Source organism: Pseudophryne corroboree, chromosome 8, assembly GCF_028390025.1.
Source record: "Pseudophryne corroboree isolate aPseCor3 chromosome 8, aPseCor3.hap2, whole genome shotgun sequence".
NCBI classification, from domain to species: domain Eukaryota; kingdom Metazoa; phylum Chordata; class Amphibia; order Anura; family Myobatrachidae; genus Pseudophryne; species Pseudophryne corroboree.
The window spans coordinates 59,560,668-59,577,519 of record NC_086451.1 but is presented as its reverse complement, the minus strand read 5'-3'; the positions used below and the strand labels follow the sequence as shown (position 1 = coordinate 59,577,519).

General features: G+C 48.3%; 2 protein-coding genes across 4 annotated transcripts in view; one reads left to right on the top strand and one right to left on the bottom strand.

Annotated features, from left to right (window-relative positions):
• LOC134948477 (RIB43A-like with coiled-coils protein 2) overlaps nucleotides 1-16,852 on the top strand; it is a 74,560-nt gene that overhangs the window by 57,115 nt on the left and 593 nt on the right. The window lies entirely within an intron of this gene.
• Nucleotides 512-16,732, bottom strand: LOC134948475 (RING finger protein 44-like). The gene is made up of 2 exons (XM_063936466.1): nucleotides 16,490-16,732; nucleotides 512-7,639 (listed from the first exon to the last, which is right to left on the bottom strand). The coding sequence occupies exons 1-2, from the start codon at nucleotides 16,554-16,556 to the stop codon at nucleotides 7,041-7,043; spliced, it is 666 nt and encodes a 221-aa protein (XP_063792536.1). The 5' UTR covers nucleotides 16,557-16,732; the 3' UTR covers nucleotides 512-7,040.

Below are 16,852 nucleotides of genomic sequence, written 5' to 3'. Positions count from 1 at the left end.
GCAGCTCCTCATACTCACCTACAAAGCCCTTACCCACTCTTCTCCCTACAGATCCCTTCTCAGCTCACCTTACACTCCCACCCACTTGTCTCTGCCAATGACCCCTCCACTGCTTCCCCCGATCAGCTCTTGCCACTGGCATCTTCAGGATTTCTCCCCCTTTGTGTCCTCTCCTCCCGCAGAAAGTCAGCTGTTGCTGCTGTAGTAGAGCTCTCTCCTCCCCTTCTATTATCTAGTATATTAGTAACGAGATGTGCTAGTCTGTAACCATGTTACATGTATAACCCCTATGGACATTGCTGTGCAGCTCTGGCGTGCTATATAAGTAAGCTGCCTACTGGCTCCCAGGCCTCAGACACATCCCCTCTTACCCCTGATAACATACACACAGGTACAGCACAGGGGGCAGTAAGGGTTATACTCACCCTCCTAACGGCTGAGGATTGCCCCGTGTATGCATCAGTGATACCCAACATAAACCTTACATAAAATAACGACACGGAGACATGAATTTGGCAGAAACTGTTATCTATTTATTTAAATGAGCTTTAAAGGCGTAAACTTAAAGCCATAAACCTAGCCGAGCAGAAGACATGAGCGGCCAGCTACGCGATCCTTGCGCCTATCGCCCAGCAAACCTATAAGGGACGGAAAGAACCAGAGAAAAAGCTCAGATTGACATGGAAAATAGAAACAGTTCTGTTGGAAACATAATGAAATGAAGATCTGCCAAAAAGAAAAAAAATAGCATGGAAATTCCATGTAAACGAGCTTCAGGCCAATCGAAGCAACATATAGATACAATAGGATAGGAGGTAAAACAAATAAATGGGTGGGGTGGGGGGGGGTCACACAAGTAAACTCGGCTAGAGGTAAAACTTAAAACCTGCTGAGGGACATATAATTAAAATCCAATTAGCCAAATCAAGTATAATTAAGCCGAATTAAGTCCGTCAGTCCAGGTAAAAAATTGTTAAATCCCTCTAAACTCCCACTGCCAACAGTGGCGAGTAGCTAATCCCCGAGTAGGGAGGACAGGGGGAGACGTACAAGACCAACAGCGCAACACAAGTACTGCATGCGCCTAAACGCTGCTAAGCCCTGCGCAAACTATCTAAACCCGCCGGAGCTTAGCCAATCGCACCTAACCGCCTCTTGTCTAGCATACTTAGCAGAACGCTTCTATGCCCTGACCGCGCAAGTAGCAGAAGGTGACAGTGAAGAGGAGGAGGAAGATCTATCATCATCATCTGATTTCTCCGGTGCCTCATCTCAGAGCCAGATTAAAGCTACGGGGGTCTGGGGAAGTCAAGGGGGCGCCCTGAGGACTATGGGCCTAATTCAGGTTGGATCACTATTCACGATCCAACGGCAAGAATGCAGAAAATGTAAACACCGCTGCCTGTCAATCAGACAGAGGCGTTCGTTGGGCGGCAACACTATGTTTCCTAGGTGGAGATTGAGCGTTGCAGGGATGCAGTGGCGCAAATAGGGTGTGTGACGGGGGCGTGATCAGGGCGGCTGCGTCATGTTACTCACAACTGCTGCAATCAGAAAAATGTCAGCGAGCCTCTTGCCAGCGGGAGGCTACCCCATTTTTTGCAATCAAGCAGAAATTGCTGTGAGAAACACAGCATACATACATACACACAACACACACAGCATACATACATACATACATACATACTTGCACAGCATACCTGCAAACACACATATCATGAATACACACACACATGGCATACATACACACAGCATACCTACACACACACACACACACACATATATATATATATATATATATATATATATATATATATATATATAGCATGCATCCAAACACACACAGCATACATACATACATACATACATACATACATACATACATACATACACACACAGCATACATACATACATACATACATACATACACACACACACACACACACACACAGCATACATACTCATACAGCATACAAACACGTTTCATGTATACATACATACACACAACAGACATACATACATACATACATACATAGAGAGCATACCTACAAACACAGATAGCATGCACACACATACACACAGCATACCTAAACACACACACACAGCATACCTATACATAGCATACACACACACACACACACACAGCATACATACATACATACATACATACATACATACATCGCACACCTACAAAGACACATACACAAACTACAAAATTAACCAAAAGAGGAGGAGGAGGAGAGTCACTGCCGGAGTCCATGTGAGCTGAGCTGCTGCTGCACATGCTCAGTAGCTCCCAGCCTCAGCTGTATGGGTGTAATGTATCCAATGCAGAGAGCTCTGACGATCAGATCTCTCTGTAAGGAGCAGCTAGGTAGGCACTCTGATTGTGCCTGGGGGTGGCCTCGGCCGCTGCAGAGATGGAGACTACATCTCTGAAAAACAAAATTGGTCCAGCAAGGGAGGCCCCTGAGAGGCGAGGGGGTCCAGGGTAACGTATCCCTTGGGCCCTCCCTTAGTCTGGCTAACATGTAGTCTCAGGCTGACCAGCCACCGACGCCTCCGCCGAGAAAACAGTTTCATCCTCTCAGCTCTTCTCTGATAAAGAAGTTAAAGCCACCCCCGAAGCTGAAGCCAAGGAGGCGGACAAAAGGGGAGGAGAAACCACAGCAGGCGCCCTAGTATACTCTGCTGTAGCCAATCGGCGCTCTTTGCTTCCTAGGCACCGCCCCCATCTGACGTCAGAGGCCAGGCAGGAGCCGAAGAATACAATAAACAATTCCTCCTAAGGCGCTACACAATGAAGCAGCACGAGACAGTACAAAATAGGTCACCAACCTATAACAACATATAGAAAGTCAAACTATGTAATATTCGATGGTAATCACATAGAAACAATAAAATCACACAATAGTGTAACACTGTAAATAAACACAGCTCCACCAGTCGGTGATACAAGGAAGGGAAGAATGTGTGGATAGTCCCAATCCAATTATAAGTCTCGCATTCCTTTACGTCGACACCCAAAGTGGTGATAGATGCAAACTTGAGCAGATTTTTACATGTATGCTTACTTGCAACAAATAGATGCAAAGCACATAAAGGTTTCTTTGGACTTCTATAGTCCCTATTGCTGGATAATGATAGGGACTGATGTCTCTCATAACATATATATGGAACCAGAAACAACCGTAAAATCCAAAAGTATTTATTAGAAGTGATAAATAGATACAATTGAACAAGACAACTGTACCATAATGATGTTATATACAATCCACTGGAGGATGTAACCTGGGTATCAATACACAGTGGGTCCAGAAATATGGATTTTGTTTGTCAGGCCAATATCAAACCCTGTTTCTACAAGTTTCGACGCTGTGTAGCGTCTTTATCAAGATGACAACAGTGTTATAAGCACTGATGTCTGATAGACGTTTGTTTTAAGAAACCCCCTGTAGGATTGGCAGGAGCTTGGGTAGGGGCAACACTCTGGGGGTGTGCCCAGCATTTCTGGAGATGCTGGGCTGCCCCTGCTGGGAGCCGAAGAAGACGGACGTCATAGAAGAAAGAAGAAGGGATCACGGTGGCCGGAGAGCAAAGAGGAAGCCGCGGGAGCAGTTCCTGAGGCCACAGAAGAGGCCTGAATATGCTGCCATCAAGAAAGAAGATCTCCAGTTCCGGCTGAATGCAGAGAAGGGGCAGCAGCCAAAGACAGAAGTTGAGGACCAGGAAGCGCTTCTCCAACAGGGTAGGTAGGCCCTCTGTGAAGCATGCAAGTCACCCCCTTCCTCGCTAGACCACCAGATTTTGAACATTAGGCCCATGGGGTCAAATCAGACACTAGGCCTGTGGCGCACTAGGCGGGCCCTTTGGCCCAGGGCACAGAGATCGAGCACTAGGCCTGTGGTTCAGTTCAGGCTTAGGCCTGTGGGCATGTCAGAGGGCACCAGGCCCTATCAGTTAAGTGTGGCCCCCGTAAGTGTATAAGGCGACTCTGGGCATTAGACCCAGGTCACCCAACCTGCCCCATGATAGGCAGGCACTAGGCCCAAAGTTAAAAGTCAGGCCATAGACCTGTGGCCAGTTAGGGGATACTAGGCCCGATTAGTTTAAGTGCCCACAAGTAGACAGGCCCATATGCCTCAGACGCGTATAAGGAGTGACGCTGGGCGCTTGGCCCGGGTCACCGTAAAAGACACTGTAAAGGGGAGGAGTTGGCAGTTCCTGAGGCTGCAGAAGAGGTCTGAATACGCTGCCATCAAGAAAGAAGATTTCCAGCTCCGGCTGAACGCAGAGAAGGGGCGGCGGCCAAAGACAGAAGTTGAGGACCGGGAAGTGCTTCTCCAACGGGGTAGGTAGGCCCTCAGTGAGGCACACAAGTCACCCCCTTCCCCACTAGACCACCAGATTTCGGGCATTTGGCCCATGGGGTCAAATCAGACACTAGGCATGTGGCGCACTATGCGGGCCCTTTGGCCCAGGGCACAGAGATTGAGCACTAGGCCTGTGGCTCAGTTCAGGCTTAAGCCTGTGGGCATGACAGAGGGCATTAGGCCCTATCAGTTAAGTGTGGCCCCCGTAGGTGTATAAGGCGAATCAGGGCATTAGGCCCAGGTCACCCAACCTGCCCCATGGTAGGCAGGCACTAGGCCCATTGCTAAAAGTTAGGCCTGCGGCCAGTTAGGGGGTGCTAGGCCCTATAAGTTTTAGCGCCCACAAGTGGGCAGACCCATAGGCCTGAGCCGCATATAAGGAGTGATGCTGGGCGCTTGGCACAGGTCACCGTAAAAGACACTGTTAAGGGGAGAAGTTGGCATGAGAAAGGGGAGGAGTCAGGATAGAAAATTAATCCTCCCCCTCCTAAAAGTAAAGTCTAGATCCACCCCTGCATTGCGGCCAAGATGATTGGATGGAGTCCATCCCTGCCACTGTATGTAGAGACAGCCCAGCCCATCTCACAGCCAAGTGATGCTGATCTTATCTGGACCTGGACACAGAAGTAATGTAAGCAAACTTGTGTATGACGTTGTCTGCAGCCACCTCATTGCTTTTCTCTGTTGCCTCCCCAAACACCCACTATCTCCATGCCACCCACCCCCTACCACTCAGTATCACCCTGTTACCCACATTCATCCTGTCACCCACTATCTCCATGCCTCTCTCTCCCTGTCACTATCACCCTGTCACCCACTCCCTGATACTATCACCCTGTCACCCACTGTCTCCATGCCATTCTCTCCCTGTCACTATCACTCTGTCACCCTCTCCATGATATTATCACCCTGTTGCCCTCTCCCTGCCACTCACTATCACCCTGTCACTGTCATCTTATCACCCTCTCCCTGTCACCAATTATCTCTATGCCACCCTCTCCCTGTCACTATCACCATGTACCCTCTTCCTGATACTATCACCCTGTCACTGTCACTCACTATCTTAATGCCACCCTCTCCCTGCCGCTCACTATCACCCTGTCACTGTAACCCTCTCTCTGTCACCAATTATCTCCATGCCACCCTCTCCCTGTCATCAATTATCTTAATGCCTCCTTTTCCCTGTCACTATCACCCTGTCACCCTCTCCCTGCCACTCACTATCACCCTGTCACCCTTTCCCTGTCTCTCACTATCTCCCTGTCACCAACTGTCTTCTTCTCACCCACTATCTCCCTGTCACCCTCTCCCTGCCACTCACTGTCACCCTTTCCCTGTCTCTCACTATCTCCCTGTCACCAACTGTCTTCTTCTCACCCACTATCTCCCTGTCACCCTCTCCATGTCAATATCTCCCTGTCACCCTCTGCTTTCTGCTATAACCAACCCACTGCCTCTCCGTTACCATCTACCTCTCCTTGTCTCCCTCTGCCTTCCTCTGTCACCGTATGCTCCCCATCACCCTCTGCCTTCCGCTGTCACCCTTTGATTTCCAATGTCTCCCTCTACATCTTCCCATCACCCACAGCCTCTCCCCGCTGTCACCCACTGCATCTCCCGTCAGGTGGAGGAGGGGGGCCCAGAGCATATTTTTGCACCTGGGCCCACCACTCTCAAGTTCCGCCACTGATGTCGGACCCATCTTTTTGGCGTGAAGAGGCCTGAGGGTTACTCGGATGACCGATGCTCATGCAGATGGTACAATGCTTAGAACAGCAGCGGATCAGAGAAGACATCAGCTGATGTCTGATTGTACAAGACGCCTCCTTGGCCATTATATATTTTCATTCAGCAGCTGCCTTCATAGACGCAGCTACTGTATGATCTGCATCCATCTCTGAATCAGGCCCTGGTGGATTCTGGGCGCATGGCATCTATGCTATGCAGAGCAGGGGTGAGAGTGCCCCCCCTAATTCCCCACCACCCCGGAACAGTGTGCCCCGTGGGTGGGACAGCCAGACAGTTCCCGAAAAGTGGGACTATCCTGTCCAAAGCAGGATGGCTGTGGGCTATGCATAGGATTCCCCCAGTGCCAGACAGAAGATGGCCACTGGCCGGTAGGTGCACAGTGAGCCTGATTCATATGTGGACGGAGCTATCGCGCTGCTTACATGGAAGCAGGCCGTGTGACCCAAGGAGTCACGCAAGTCAGCCACCTTATCTACTACGAAGGGGCAGGAAATCTCCAACCTCAGACGGAGATCCTAACCCCATCCCTCCCCAACAACGGCGGCGACACAAATCCATTTAGAGAAACTGAGGCTGTTACCGCCCGTTCCCCGTCCTCACGCGGCATCAGACCGTCAATCACTGATAATCTAATACCATAGTATGACCAACGCCATAGACCTGTACTGCACATGCATGGGTCCGGCACATGTGCAAGGTACCGAACATCAGTACTTGACTGTATGCTCCGCTACAGCGTCGGGACCTAAATCAGGCCCAGTGTGGTGATGGAGTCTGTGGATATGTCCAGCCTAGGCCGCAGGAGGGTGGTAGGAGTACAGGAGATATAGCAGTTGTCTGATGGAACTGGACAGAGTGGAGGAGATGGTATGGAGTGGAGAGAAGATGGTGATTTAGATCTTCCTCTTCCTGCCGTACTCAGGAGATCCAAAACACGATCGGCCTCGGGATGCACTCTCTGCGGCACACAGGACAGCTGAGATTTGTTTCAAGCCACTGTGATATGCAGGTTGGATGGTACCTGTGGCTGCAGGGCAGGACAATCACTCGCTCCCCTTCTTCGTACTCCATCAGGCAGATAACACACGATTGTGTTGCTTCCTCTGCAGTAATGGTCATTGGGACTCCGTAGAGCTCTTCCAAGATGGGCAGGAGATTCTCCTCGTCAATCTCTATCATCATGGCCGGGAGATTCTCCTCGACAACCTCTATCATCATGGCCGGGAGATTCTGCACGTTGATCTCAATCACCATGTCTGGAAGACTCTGCTCATTCTCAGCTGGTTGCTGGGAGCTTGGACCAGGGCGAGGATCTGAGCTTGGTCTGTCCGTTGTTGCTACCGGAGGAGTAGGAAGAGGAGAGCGGCTTCGGTGTCTGTGCTCCCTCTGAGGTCTCTGCAGCCGAGAAGATGTTTCTCCGCTGGTTGGATGTTCCTGGGTGTTCTGACCAGCTCTTGTTGCACCTCTGCGTCGCTCAGACCGCAGCCTCTCCTCAAACACTGTCTGGGATGACTCATCTGAAAAGATATACCTTTATATAGTAGCCATAATAATTACCTATAGATAACATGGACCAATCAATTGTTGATCAATAACTTGAGTTACAACAATAATAATACAAATATAATAATATTTTGGTATATCATTGGTAGTGTTACACTGTAAGAGGCTGTCAGAATAAGAGTTGTTTAATTTTTTGTAGTTGGAAGAGAGTGTTGGTAGTGGTACAGGTGGGAAGGGAGAAGGAAGGGGGAGAGCTGGCATCACAAATCATTAAGAAAGTGATAAAATATCAGACCTAAGCATGGGATATAGTGGAGGAGGCCTCGTTGTGACAAACCCAAGGTGCCCAGATATATGCAAACTGGCTGGGGTGCTCAGGCAGGACGCTAGAAATGTATTCCAGGTGTAGATTTTCCAAATAAGGTTGAGTAGAGCAGAGAAGGGAGGCAGCGCTGGATGTTTCTAATGAGCAGCAGCAGTACAATTAGCTGCATTTAGCTGCATGAGTGAGTACTGCTGTGTGTGTCTGCTGCGGAGTAGGGTATGGTAATACCAGTGACTGTAACATTCAGACGATCAGTCGCTGACCAGAACCCTGTGATTCTCAGGCAGAACCACCATAAGTATCCCAAGGAGCTCCTATAATATCTATGAGTGGTCGGAGGGGGAATAAATGAGAAGGCACCAGAGGAACGAGTGCGGCTCAGAGTGGAGATTGGGCTAGATGTGAGGGTGCATTAGTGGGGGTAGAATAGGTGTGAGGGTAATAAAGAGATGGGAATAAGGGTGTCAGGGCTGTGGGAGAGTGTGGTCTACCTCCTGCTTGTTTGCACCTCATGTCATCTGTCTGTCGTCCCTTCCTACTAGATTGTTAGCTCCTCAGAGCAGGGCCCTCTTTCCTCTTGTTGTCAAAACCCTCCTACTCAACGACCATCTTTACCCCCATTTTCTCCTGCTGGTAAAGGCTCATCTCTATCTATGGCCACCAGCTCCTAGTAGTGCGCTGATCACTCACTCACTACTTACATCTGAGCTGTATTATGTATGAGAATTGTGGTGCTCTTTGTTACCTGTACTCTATTTTTGTTATTTATTTAGTGTAATGTTAAGTTTTGTTTCCCTGTACTGTCCTTTGTACGGCGCTGCAAAACACTTGTGGAGCCTTATAAATAAAATGTAATAATAATAATAATAATAATAATAGCCTGTAAGGAACTATATAAGTGGGTAGCGGAACAGGAAAAACACTTTTTTAAAAACTGAACTAGTCTTTAAATTAAAACATGCTGAGGACTGAGCTTTAATGGTTTCAGGTCTTTGTTTCTTATACTTGATCCTCAGCACCCCTAACAGGTCATGTTTTCCAGACCTCCTGTGTCTCCCTAGACCAGGCATGTCCAAACTGCGGACCTCCAGCTGTTGAGAAACTACACATCCCAGCATGCCCTGACACTGCTTTAGCATTCTCTGACAGCAAAACTGTGTCAGGGCATGCTGGGATATGTAGTTTCACAACAGCTGGAGGGCCGCAGTTTGGACATGCCTGCCCTAGACTGTGTCAGTCAGGAATGAATGTGCTGCAACTTTTGAAATGTGACAGATACAGCGAGTGATGAGCCCACCTGTGCCCCAGCTAGGGGGTCTGCAGCACGTGACCTGTCAGCGGTCCTGAGGGCTGAGTATGAGAAACCCCTTACATCATACAATGACCTGGTGATTTTGTGACCTCTGAGACACCATGTTACTTTAGGCCAAGCTGGCTGTGTCCATCTCTGTTCAGCTGCTGGACCCAGAGCTCAGCTGTCAGCTCCTATTTCTCCCTCTGCATTAGTTCCCCATCACTGCGTCCCTCCTCACTAGTCTGCACCCATGACCTGCTTTGTTCACTGCGCCAGCGCACTCTCAGGCCTACATAAGCAGAAACACCTCACACCCACAATTCATCCGAGCATGTCCTCTATCTCACCCTGCACCTTCTCATGGCTGCTGGTGACATCTCACCCAACCCTGGACCCCGTACACTCCCCACTCACACTCCTCTTTCCACCCCAAAACTTTCCATCCACCTCATGCTTGTAATCCCTCCAACCTGACCCACATATCTCCCATACTCTGTATAGTACATAAACCATAGACCTCAGATTCACATTACAGTTTCCAGATCATAGACTGTTGGATGTTAAAATTGGTTGGTAAAATTAAAAATGTATTGAGATAATTTCCGAGGGGGACTCAGAGATTTCAGCTGCCTAGGGGCCTCCATAGGGTTTAATCCTGCACCACTCACACCCGTCCATGATCTATTTAATCCCTCACACCAGATTGCCAGTTCATTTTGGCACTCGGAGCACATTGCATTGTCATCAGACTGCGTCACCTCCCCCTATTGGTCCAGCAACTGAAGAGAGATGTCAGCTCAATAGATCCTACATTAGCCTTGTTTTATGTGTGATCCCAGATCCTCAGCACCAGTGTGTTATTATGAGCAGTACCTATAAGTGCATATATATGTATATGTGAGAATAAGAGAGTGTGAGGCAGGGCATAGAGATAATGTGCAGCTAAGGCCCCATACAGTACATCAGCAATCACAAAACTAACAAAAATAATTCACAGATTCAATGTTCCCCCCATTTAACCACTTAACTGGCATGGTCAGATCACATGTGACCGCACCACCCCACTGTCTCCCCCAGTTTGTGACAAGGAGATCCGTTCTGGAGATGAGCATAATATCATATTTCAGAAATACTTTTCTCTATCGTCCTAGTGGATGCTGGGGTTCCTGAAAGGACCATGGGGAATAGCGGCTCCGCAGGAGACAGGGCACAAAAAGTAAAGCTTTAGGATCAGGTGGTGTGCACTGGCTCCTCCCCCTATGACCCTCCTCCAAGCCAGTTAGATTTTGTGCCCGGCCGAGAAGGGTGCAATCTAGGTGGCTCTCCTAAAGAGCTGCTTAGGAAAGTTTAGCTTAGGTTTTTTATTTTACAGTGAGTCCTGCTGGCAACAGGATCACTGCAACGAGGGACTTAGGGGAGAAGAAGTGAACTCACCTGCGTGCAGGATGGATTGGCTTCTTGGCTACTGGACATCAGCTCCAGAGGGACGATCACAGGTACAGCCTGGATGGTCACCGGAGCCTTGCCGCCGGCCCCCTTGCAGATGCTGAAGTAAGAAGAGGTCCAGAATCGGCGGCAGAAGACTCCTCAGTCTTCTAAAGGTAGCGCACAGCACTGCAGCTGTGCGCCATTTTCCTCTCAGCACACTTCACACGGCAGTCACTGAGGGTGCAGGGCGCTGGGAGGGGGGCGCCCTGGGAGGCAAATGAATACCTATTTTGGCTAAAAATACCTCACATATAGCCTCCGGAGGCTATATGGAGATATTTAACCCCTGCCAGAATCCGTTAAGAGCGGGAGACGAGGCCGCCGAAAAAGGGGCGGGGCCTATCTCCTCAGCACACAGCGCCATTTTCCCTCACAGAAAGGCTGGAGGGAAGGCTCCCAGGCTCTCCCCTGCACTGCACTACAGAAACAGGGTTAAAACAGAGAGGGGGGGCACTAATTTGGCGATATGCTTATATATATATTAAGATGCTATAAGGGAAAACACTTATATAAGGTTGTCCCTATATAATTATAGCGTTTTTGGTGTGTGCTGGCAAACTCTCCCTCTGTCTCTCCAAAGGGCTAGTGGGTCCTGTCCTCTATCAGAGCATTCCCTGTGTGTGTGCTGTGTGTCGGTACGTGTGTGTCGACAGGTAGGAGGACGATGTTGGTGAGGAGGCGGAGCAATTGCCTGTAATGGTGATGTCACTCTCTAGGGAGTCGACACCGGAATGGATGGCTTATTTAGGAAATTACGTGATAATGTCAACACGCTGCAAGGTCGGTGGACGACATGAGACGGCCGACAAACAATTAGTACGGTCCAGACGTCTCAAAAACACCGTCAAGGGTTTTAAAACGCCCGTTTACTTTAGTCGGTCGACACAGACACAGACAGGGACACTGAATCCAGTGTCGACGGTGAATAAACAAACGTATTCCTTATTAGGGCCACACGTTAAAGGCAATGAAGGAGGTGTTACGTATTTCTGATACTACAAGTACCACAAAAGAGGGTATTATGTGGGATGTGAAAAAACTACCATAGTTTTTCCTGAATCAGATAAATTAAATAAAGTGTGTGATGATGCGTGGGTTCCCCCCGATAGAAAATTATGGGCGGTATACCCTTTCCCGCCAGAAGTTAGGGCGCGTTGGGAAACACCCCTTAAGGTGGATAAGGCGCTCACACGCTTATCAAAACAAGTGGCGGTACCGTCTATAGATAGGGCCGTCCTCAAGGACCAGCTGACAAGGCTGGAAAATATAATAAAAAGTATATACACACATACTGGTGTTATACTGCGGCCAGCGATCGCCTCAGCCTGGATGTGCAGAGCTAGGGTGGCTTGGTCGGATTCCCTGACTAAAAATATTGATACCCTTGACAGGGACAGTATTTTATTGACTATAGAGCATTTCTATATATGCGAGATGCACAGAGGGATATTTGCACTCTGGCATCATGAATAAACACGATGTCCATAACTGCCAGAAGATGTTATGGACACGACAGTGGTCAGGTGATGCAGATTCCAAACGGCACAGTATGGCCGTATAAAGGAAGAGGACTTGTTTGGGGTCGGTCCTTCGGACCTGGTGGTCACGGCAACTGCTGGAAAATCCACCGTTTTTTACCCTAAGTCACATCTCTGCAGAAAAAGACACCGTCTTTTCAGCCTCAGTCCTCTCGTCCCTATAAGATCATATCTGCCCAGGGATAGAGGAAAGGGAAGAAGACTGCAGCAGGCAGCCTATTCCCAGGAACAGAAGCGTTTCACCGCGTCTGACAAGTTCTCAGCATGGCGCTGAGACCGTACAGGACCCCTGGATCCTACAAGTAGTATCCCGGGGGTACAGATGGGAATGTCGAGACGTTTCCCCTTCGCAGGCTCCTGAAGTCTGCTTTACCAAGTCTCCCTCCGACAAGGAGGTAGTATGGGAAAAAATTCACAAGCTGTATTCCCAGCAGGTGACAATTAAATTACCCCTCCTACTACAGAAAAGGGGTATTATTCCACACTATATTGTGGTACTGAAGCCAGAAGGCTAGGTGAGACTTATTCTAAAAAATTTTTTTTTGAACACTTACAAAGGTTCAAATTAAGATGAAGTCACTCAGAGCAGTGATAACGAACCAGGAAGAAGGGGACTATATAGTGTCCCGGGACATCAGGGATGCTTACCTCTATGTCCCAAATTTGCCCTTCTCACTAAGGGTACCTCAGGTTCGTGGTGCAGAACTGTCACTATCAGTTTCAGACGCTGCCGTTTGGATTGTCCACGGCACCCCGGGGTCTTTACCAAGGTAATGGCCGAATTGATGATTCTTCTTCGAAGAAAAGGCGTCTAAATTATCCCTTACTTGGACGATCTCCTGATAGGGGCATAGTCCAGGGAACAGTTGGAGGTCGGAGTAGCACTATCTCGGATACTGCTACAATCAGCACGGGTGGATTCTAAATATTCCAAAATCGCAGCTGATCCCGACGACACGTCTGCTGTGCCTAGGGATGATTCTGGACACAGTCCAGAAAAAGGTGTTTCTCCCGGAAGAGAAAGCCAGGGAGTTATCCGAGCAAGTCAGGAACCTCCTAAAAACAGTGCATCATTGCACAAGGGTCCTGGTAAAAATGGTGGCTTCCTACGAAGCAATTCCATTCGGCAGATTTCACGTAAGAACTTTTCAGTGGGATCTGCTGGACAAATGGTCCGGATCGCATCTTCAGATGCATCAGCGGATAACCCAATATCCAAGGACAAGGGTGTCTCTCCTGTGGTGGTTACAGAGTGCTCATCTTCTAGAGGGCCGCAGATTCGGCATTCAGGATTGGATGCTGGTAACCACGGAGCCCAGCCTGAGAGGCTGGGGAGCAGTCACACAAGGGAAAAATTTCCAGGGAGTGTGATCAAGTATGGAGACTTTTCTCCACATAAATATACTGGAGCTAAGGGTAAATTTATAATGCTCTAAGCTTAGCAAGACCTCTGCTTCAAGGTCAGCCGGTATTGATCCAGTGGGAAAAACATCACGGCAGTCGCCCACGTAAACAGACAGGGCGACACAAGAAGCAGGAGGGCAATGGCAGAAACTGCAAGGACTTTTCGCTGGGCGGAAAATCATGTGATAACACTGTCAGCAGTTTTTCATCCCGGGAATGGAAACTGGGAAGCAGACTTCCTCAGCACGACCTCCACCCGGGAGAGTGGAAACTTCATTGAGAAGTTTTTTCCACATGATTGTAAACCGTTGGAAAATACCAAAGGTGGACATGATGGCGTCCCGTCTGAACAAAAAAACGGGACAGGTATTGCGCCAGGTCAAGAGACCCTCAGGCAATAGATGTGGACGTTCTGGTAACACCGTGGGTGTACCAGTCGGTGTATGTGTTCCCTCCTCTGCTTCTCATACCTAAGGTGCTGAGAATTATAAGACGTAGAGGAGTAAGAACTATACTCATGGCTCCGGATTGGCCAAGGAGGACTTGGTACCCGGAACTTCAAGAGATGCTTACAGAGGTCTTATGGCCTCTGCCGCTAAGAAGGGACTTGCTTCAGCAAGTACCATGTCTGTTCCAAGACTTACCGCAGCTGCGTTTGTCGGCATGGAGATGGAAAGCCGGATCCTAAGGGAAAAAAGGCATTCCGGAAGAGGTCATTCCTACCCTGGTCAAAGCCAGAAAGGAGGTGACCGCACAACATTATCACCACGTGTGGCGAAAATATGTTGCGTGGTGTGAGGCCAGGAAGGCCCCACAAAGAAATTTCAACTCGGTCGTTTCCTGCATTTCCTGCAAACAGGAGTGTCTATGGGTCTCAAATTGGGGTCCATTAAGGTTCAAATTCGGCCCTGTAAATTTTCTTCCAGAAAGAATTGGCTTCAGTTCCTGAAGTCCAGAAGTTTGTCAAGGGAGTATTGCATATACAAACCCCTTTTTTGTGCCTCCAGTGGCACTGTGGGATCTCAACGTAGTTCTGGGATTTCTCAAATCACATTGGTTTAAAACCAGTCAAATATGTGGATTTGCAGCATCTCACATAAAAAGTGACCATGCTCTTGGCCCTGGTCTGGACCAGGCGAGTGTCAAATTGGTGGTTTTTTCTCAAAAAAGCCCATATCTGTTTGTCCATTCGGACAGGGCAGAGCTGCGGACTCGTCCCCAGTTCTCTCCCTAAGGTGGTTTCAGCGTTTTCACCTGAACCAACCTATTGTGGTGCCTGCGGCTACTAGGGACTTGGAGGACTCCAAGTTGCTAGACGTTGTCAGGGCCCTGAAAATATATGTTTCCAGGACGGCTGGAGTCAGAAAATCTGACTCGCTGTTTATCCTGTATGCACCCAACAAGTTGGGTGCTCCTGCTACTAAGCAGACTATTGCTCGTTGGATTTGTAGTACAATTCAGCTTGCACATTCTGTGGCAGGCCTGCCACAGCCAAAAATCTTTAAATGCCCACTCCACAAGGAAGGTGGGCTCATCTTGGGCGGCTGCCCGAGAGGTCTCGGCATTACAACTCTGCCGAGCAGCTACGTGGTCAGGGGAGAACACGTTTGTAAAATTCTACAAATTTGATATCCTGGCAAAAGAGGACCTGGAGTTCTCTCATTCGGTGCTGCAGAGTCATCCGCACTCTCCCGCCCGTTTGGGAGCTTTGGTATAATCCCCATGGTCCTTTCAGGAACCCCAGCATCCACTAGGACGATAGAGAAAATAAGAATTTACTTACCGATAATTCTATTTCTCGGAGTCCGTAGTGGATGCTGGGCGCCCATCCCAAGTGCGGATTATCTGCAATACTTGTACATAGTTACAAAAATCGGGTTATTTTTGTTGTGAGCCATCTTTTCAGAGGCTCCGCTGTTATCATACTGTTAACTGGGTTTAGATCACAAGTTGTACGGTGTGATTGGTGTGGCTGGTATGAGTCTTACCCGGGATTCAAAATTCCTCCCTTATTGTGTACGCTCGTCCGGGCACAGTACCTAACTGGCTTGGAGGAGGGTCATAGGGGGAGGAGCCAGTGCACACCACCTGATCCTAAAGCTTTACTTTTTGTGCCCTGTCTCCTGCGGAGCCGCTATTCCCCATGGTCCTTTCAGGAACCCCAGCATCCACTACGGACTCCGAGAAATAGAATTATCGGTAAGTAAATTCTTATTTTTAAACTATATTAATAAAAAAAGTAAAAAAAACAATGTTATGATTATGGTTAAAGATTCCCCAATCCACCAATCTTCCCCCATACATTACAGATATTGTTTAGTGATTGCAGATCATTTTCAGCAAATACAGATCTGCTGAATCTGGAAAGGCTCATCATGTTACTAGTAACGGTCTGCAAATCTGCTGATTGTTACCATACACTAGCGATCTACAGCATTAATTGATCTGTGAAATTCAACATGTATAAAAACCTGATTTACCAATCACTGCTCAGAATCTGCGATCTGTGAACCCCATATATTGTAGATTTTGTTTACACAATGATCTGCAAAATGACAAATTGCCCTAATTTATTACTGATGTATGGGGGCCACATCTCTAACTACCGCCCACATGCCACACAGGGTGAGAGGACATAATGGAGATTTATCACAGCTTGTAGAAAGGTAATGTGGTGAGAGATAAAGTATCAGCCAGACAGCTCCTGTCATTTAAATAACCGTTTGAAAGCTGATCACTTGGTACTTCATCTCTCTCCAATCTTTGATAAATCTGCCCCTTAGATTGGAATCACTGCCCCAAATATCTCACTTACCATGATCTCCTTGGCGGCTCCATGTTCGCTGGTCCTCCTGGAGCCGCCGCAATTCCCTCCGGCTCATCTCCAGATGTTCAATAAATCCACCAAATAGAAAAAATTAAATAAAAAAATGTTCAGGAAAAGCACAGATACTATTGTGCGCTGAACAACAAGATAATCGCTGGAAGTATAGCACTAGATGCCAAAGCACACTAGCTCGCTCTTCCAAGGCAAGACTATAGTATCAGCCACCAGAGCTTCAACTGTCAACTGCCACTGATGCTGCTGTGCACTGGGCTCTTATACCTGTCCATAGACAAAATGGCCGACGTGCCCGCATCACTCACTGCAGTCAGTCGGCCATATTCCTTACTGGCA

Excerpts from the sequence above, each read along its gene's own strand:
- LOC134948475 (XM_063936466.1), bottom strand. The coding sequence starts at position 16,556 with ATGAGCCGGAGGGAATTGCGGCGGCTCCAGGAGGACCAGCGAACATGG. Across the intron at positions 7,640-16,489 it reads GAGCCGCCAAGGAGATCATG|ATGAGTCATCCCAGACAGTG; the intron begins GTAAGTGAGATA and ends ATATCTTTTCAG.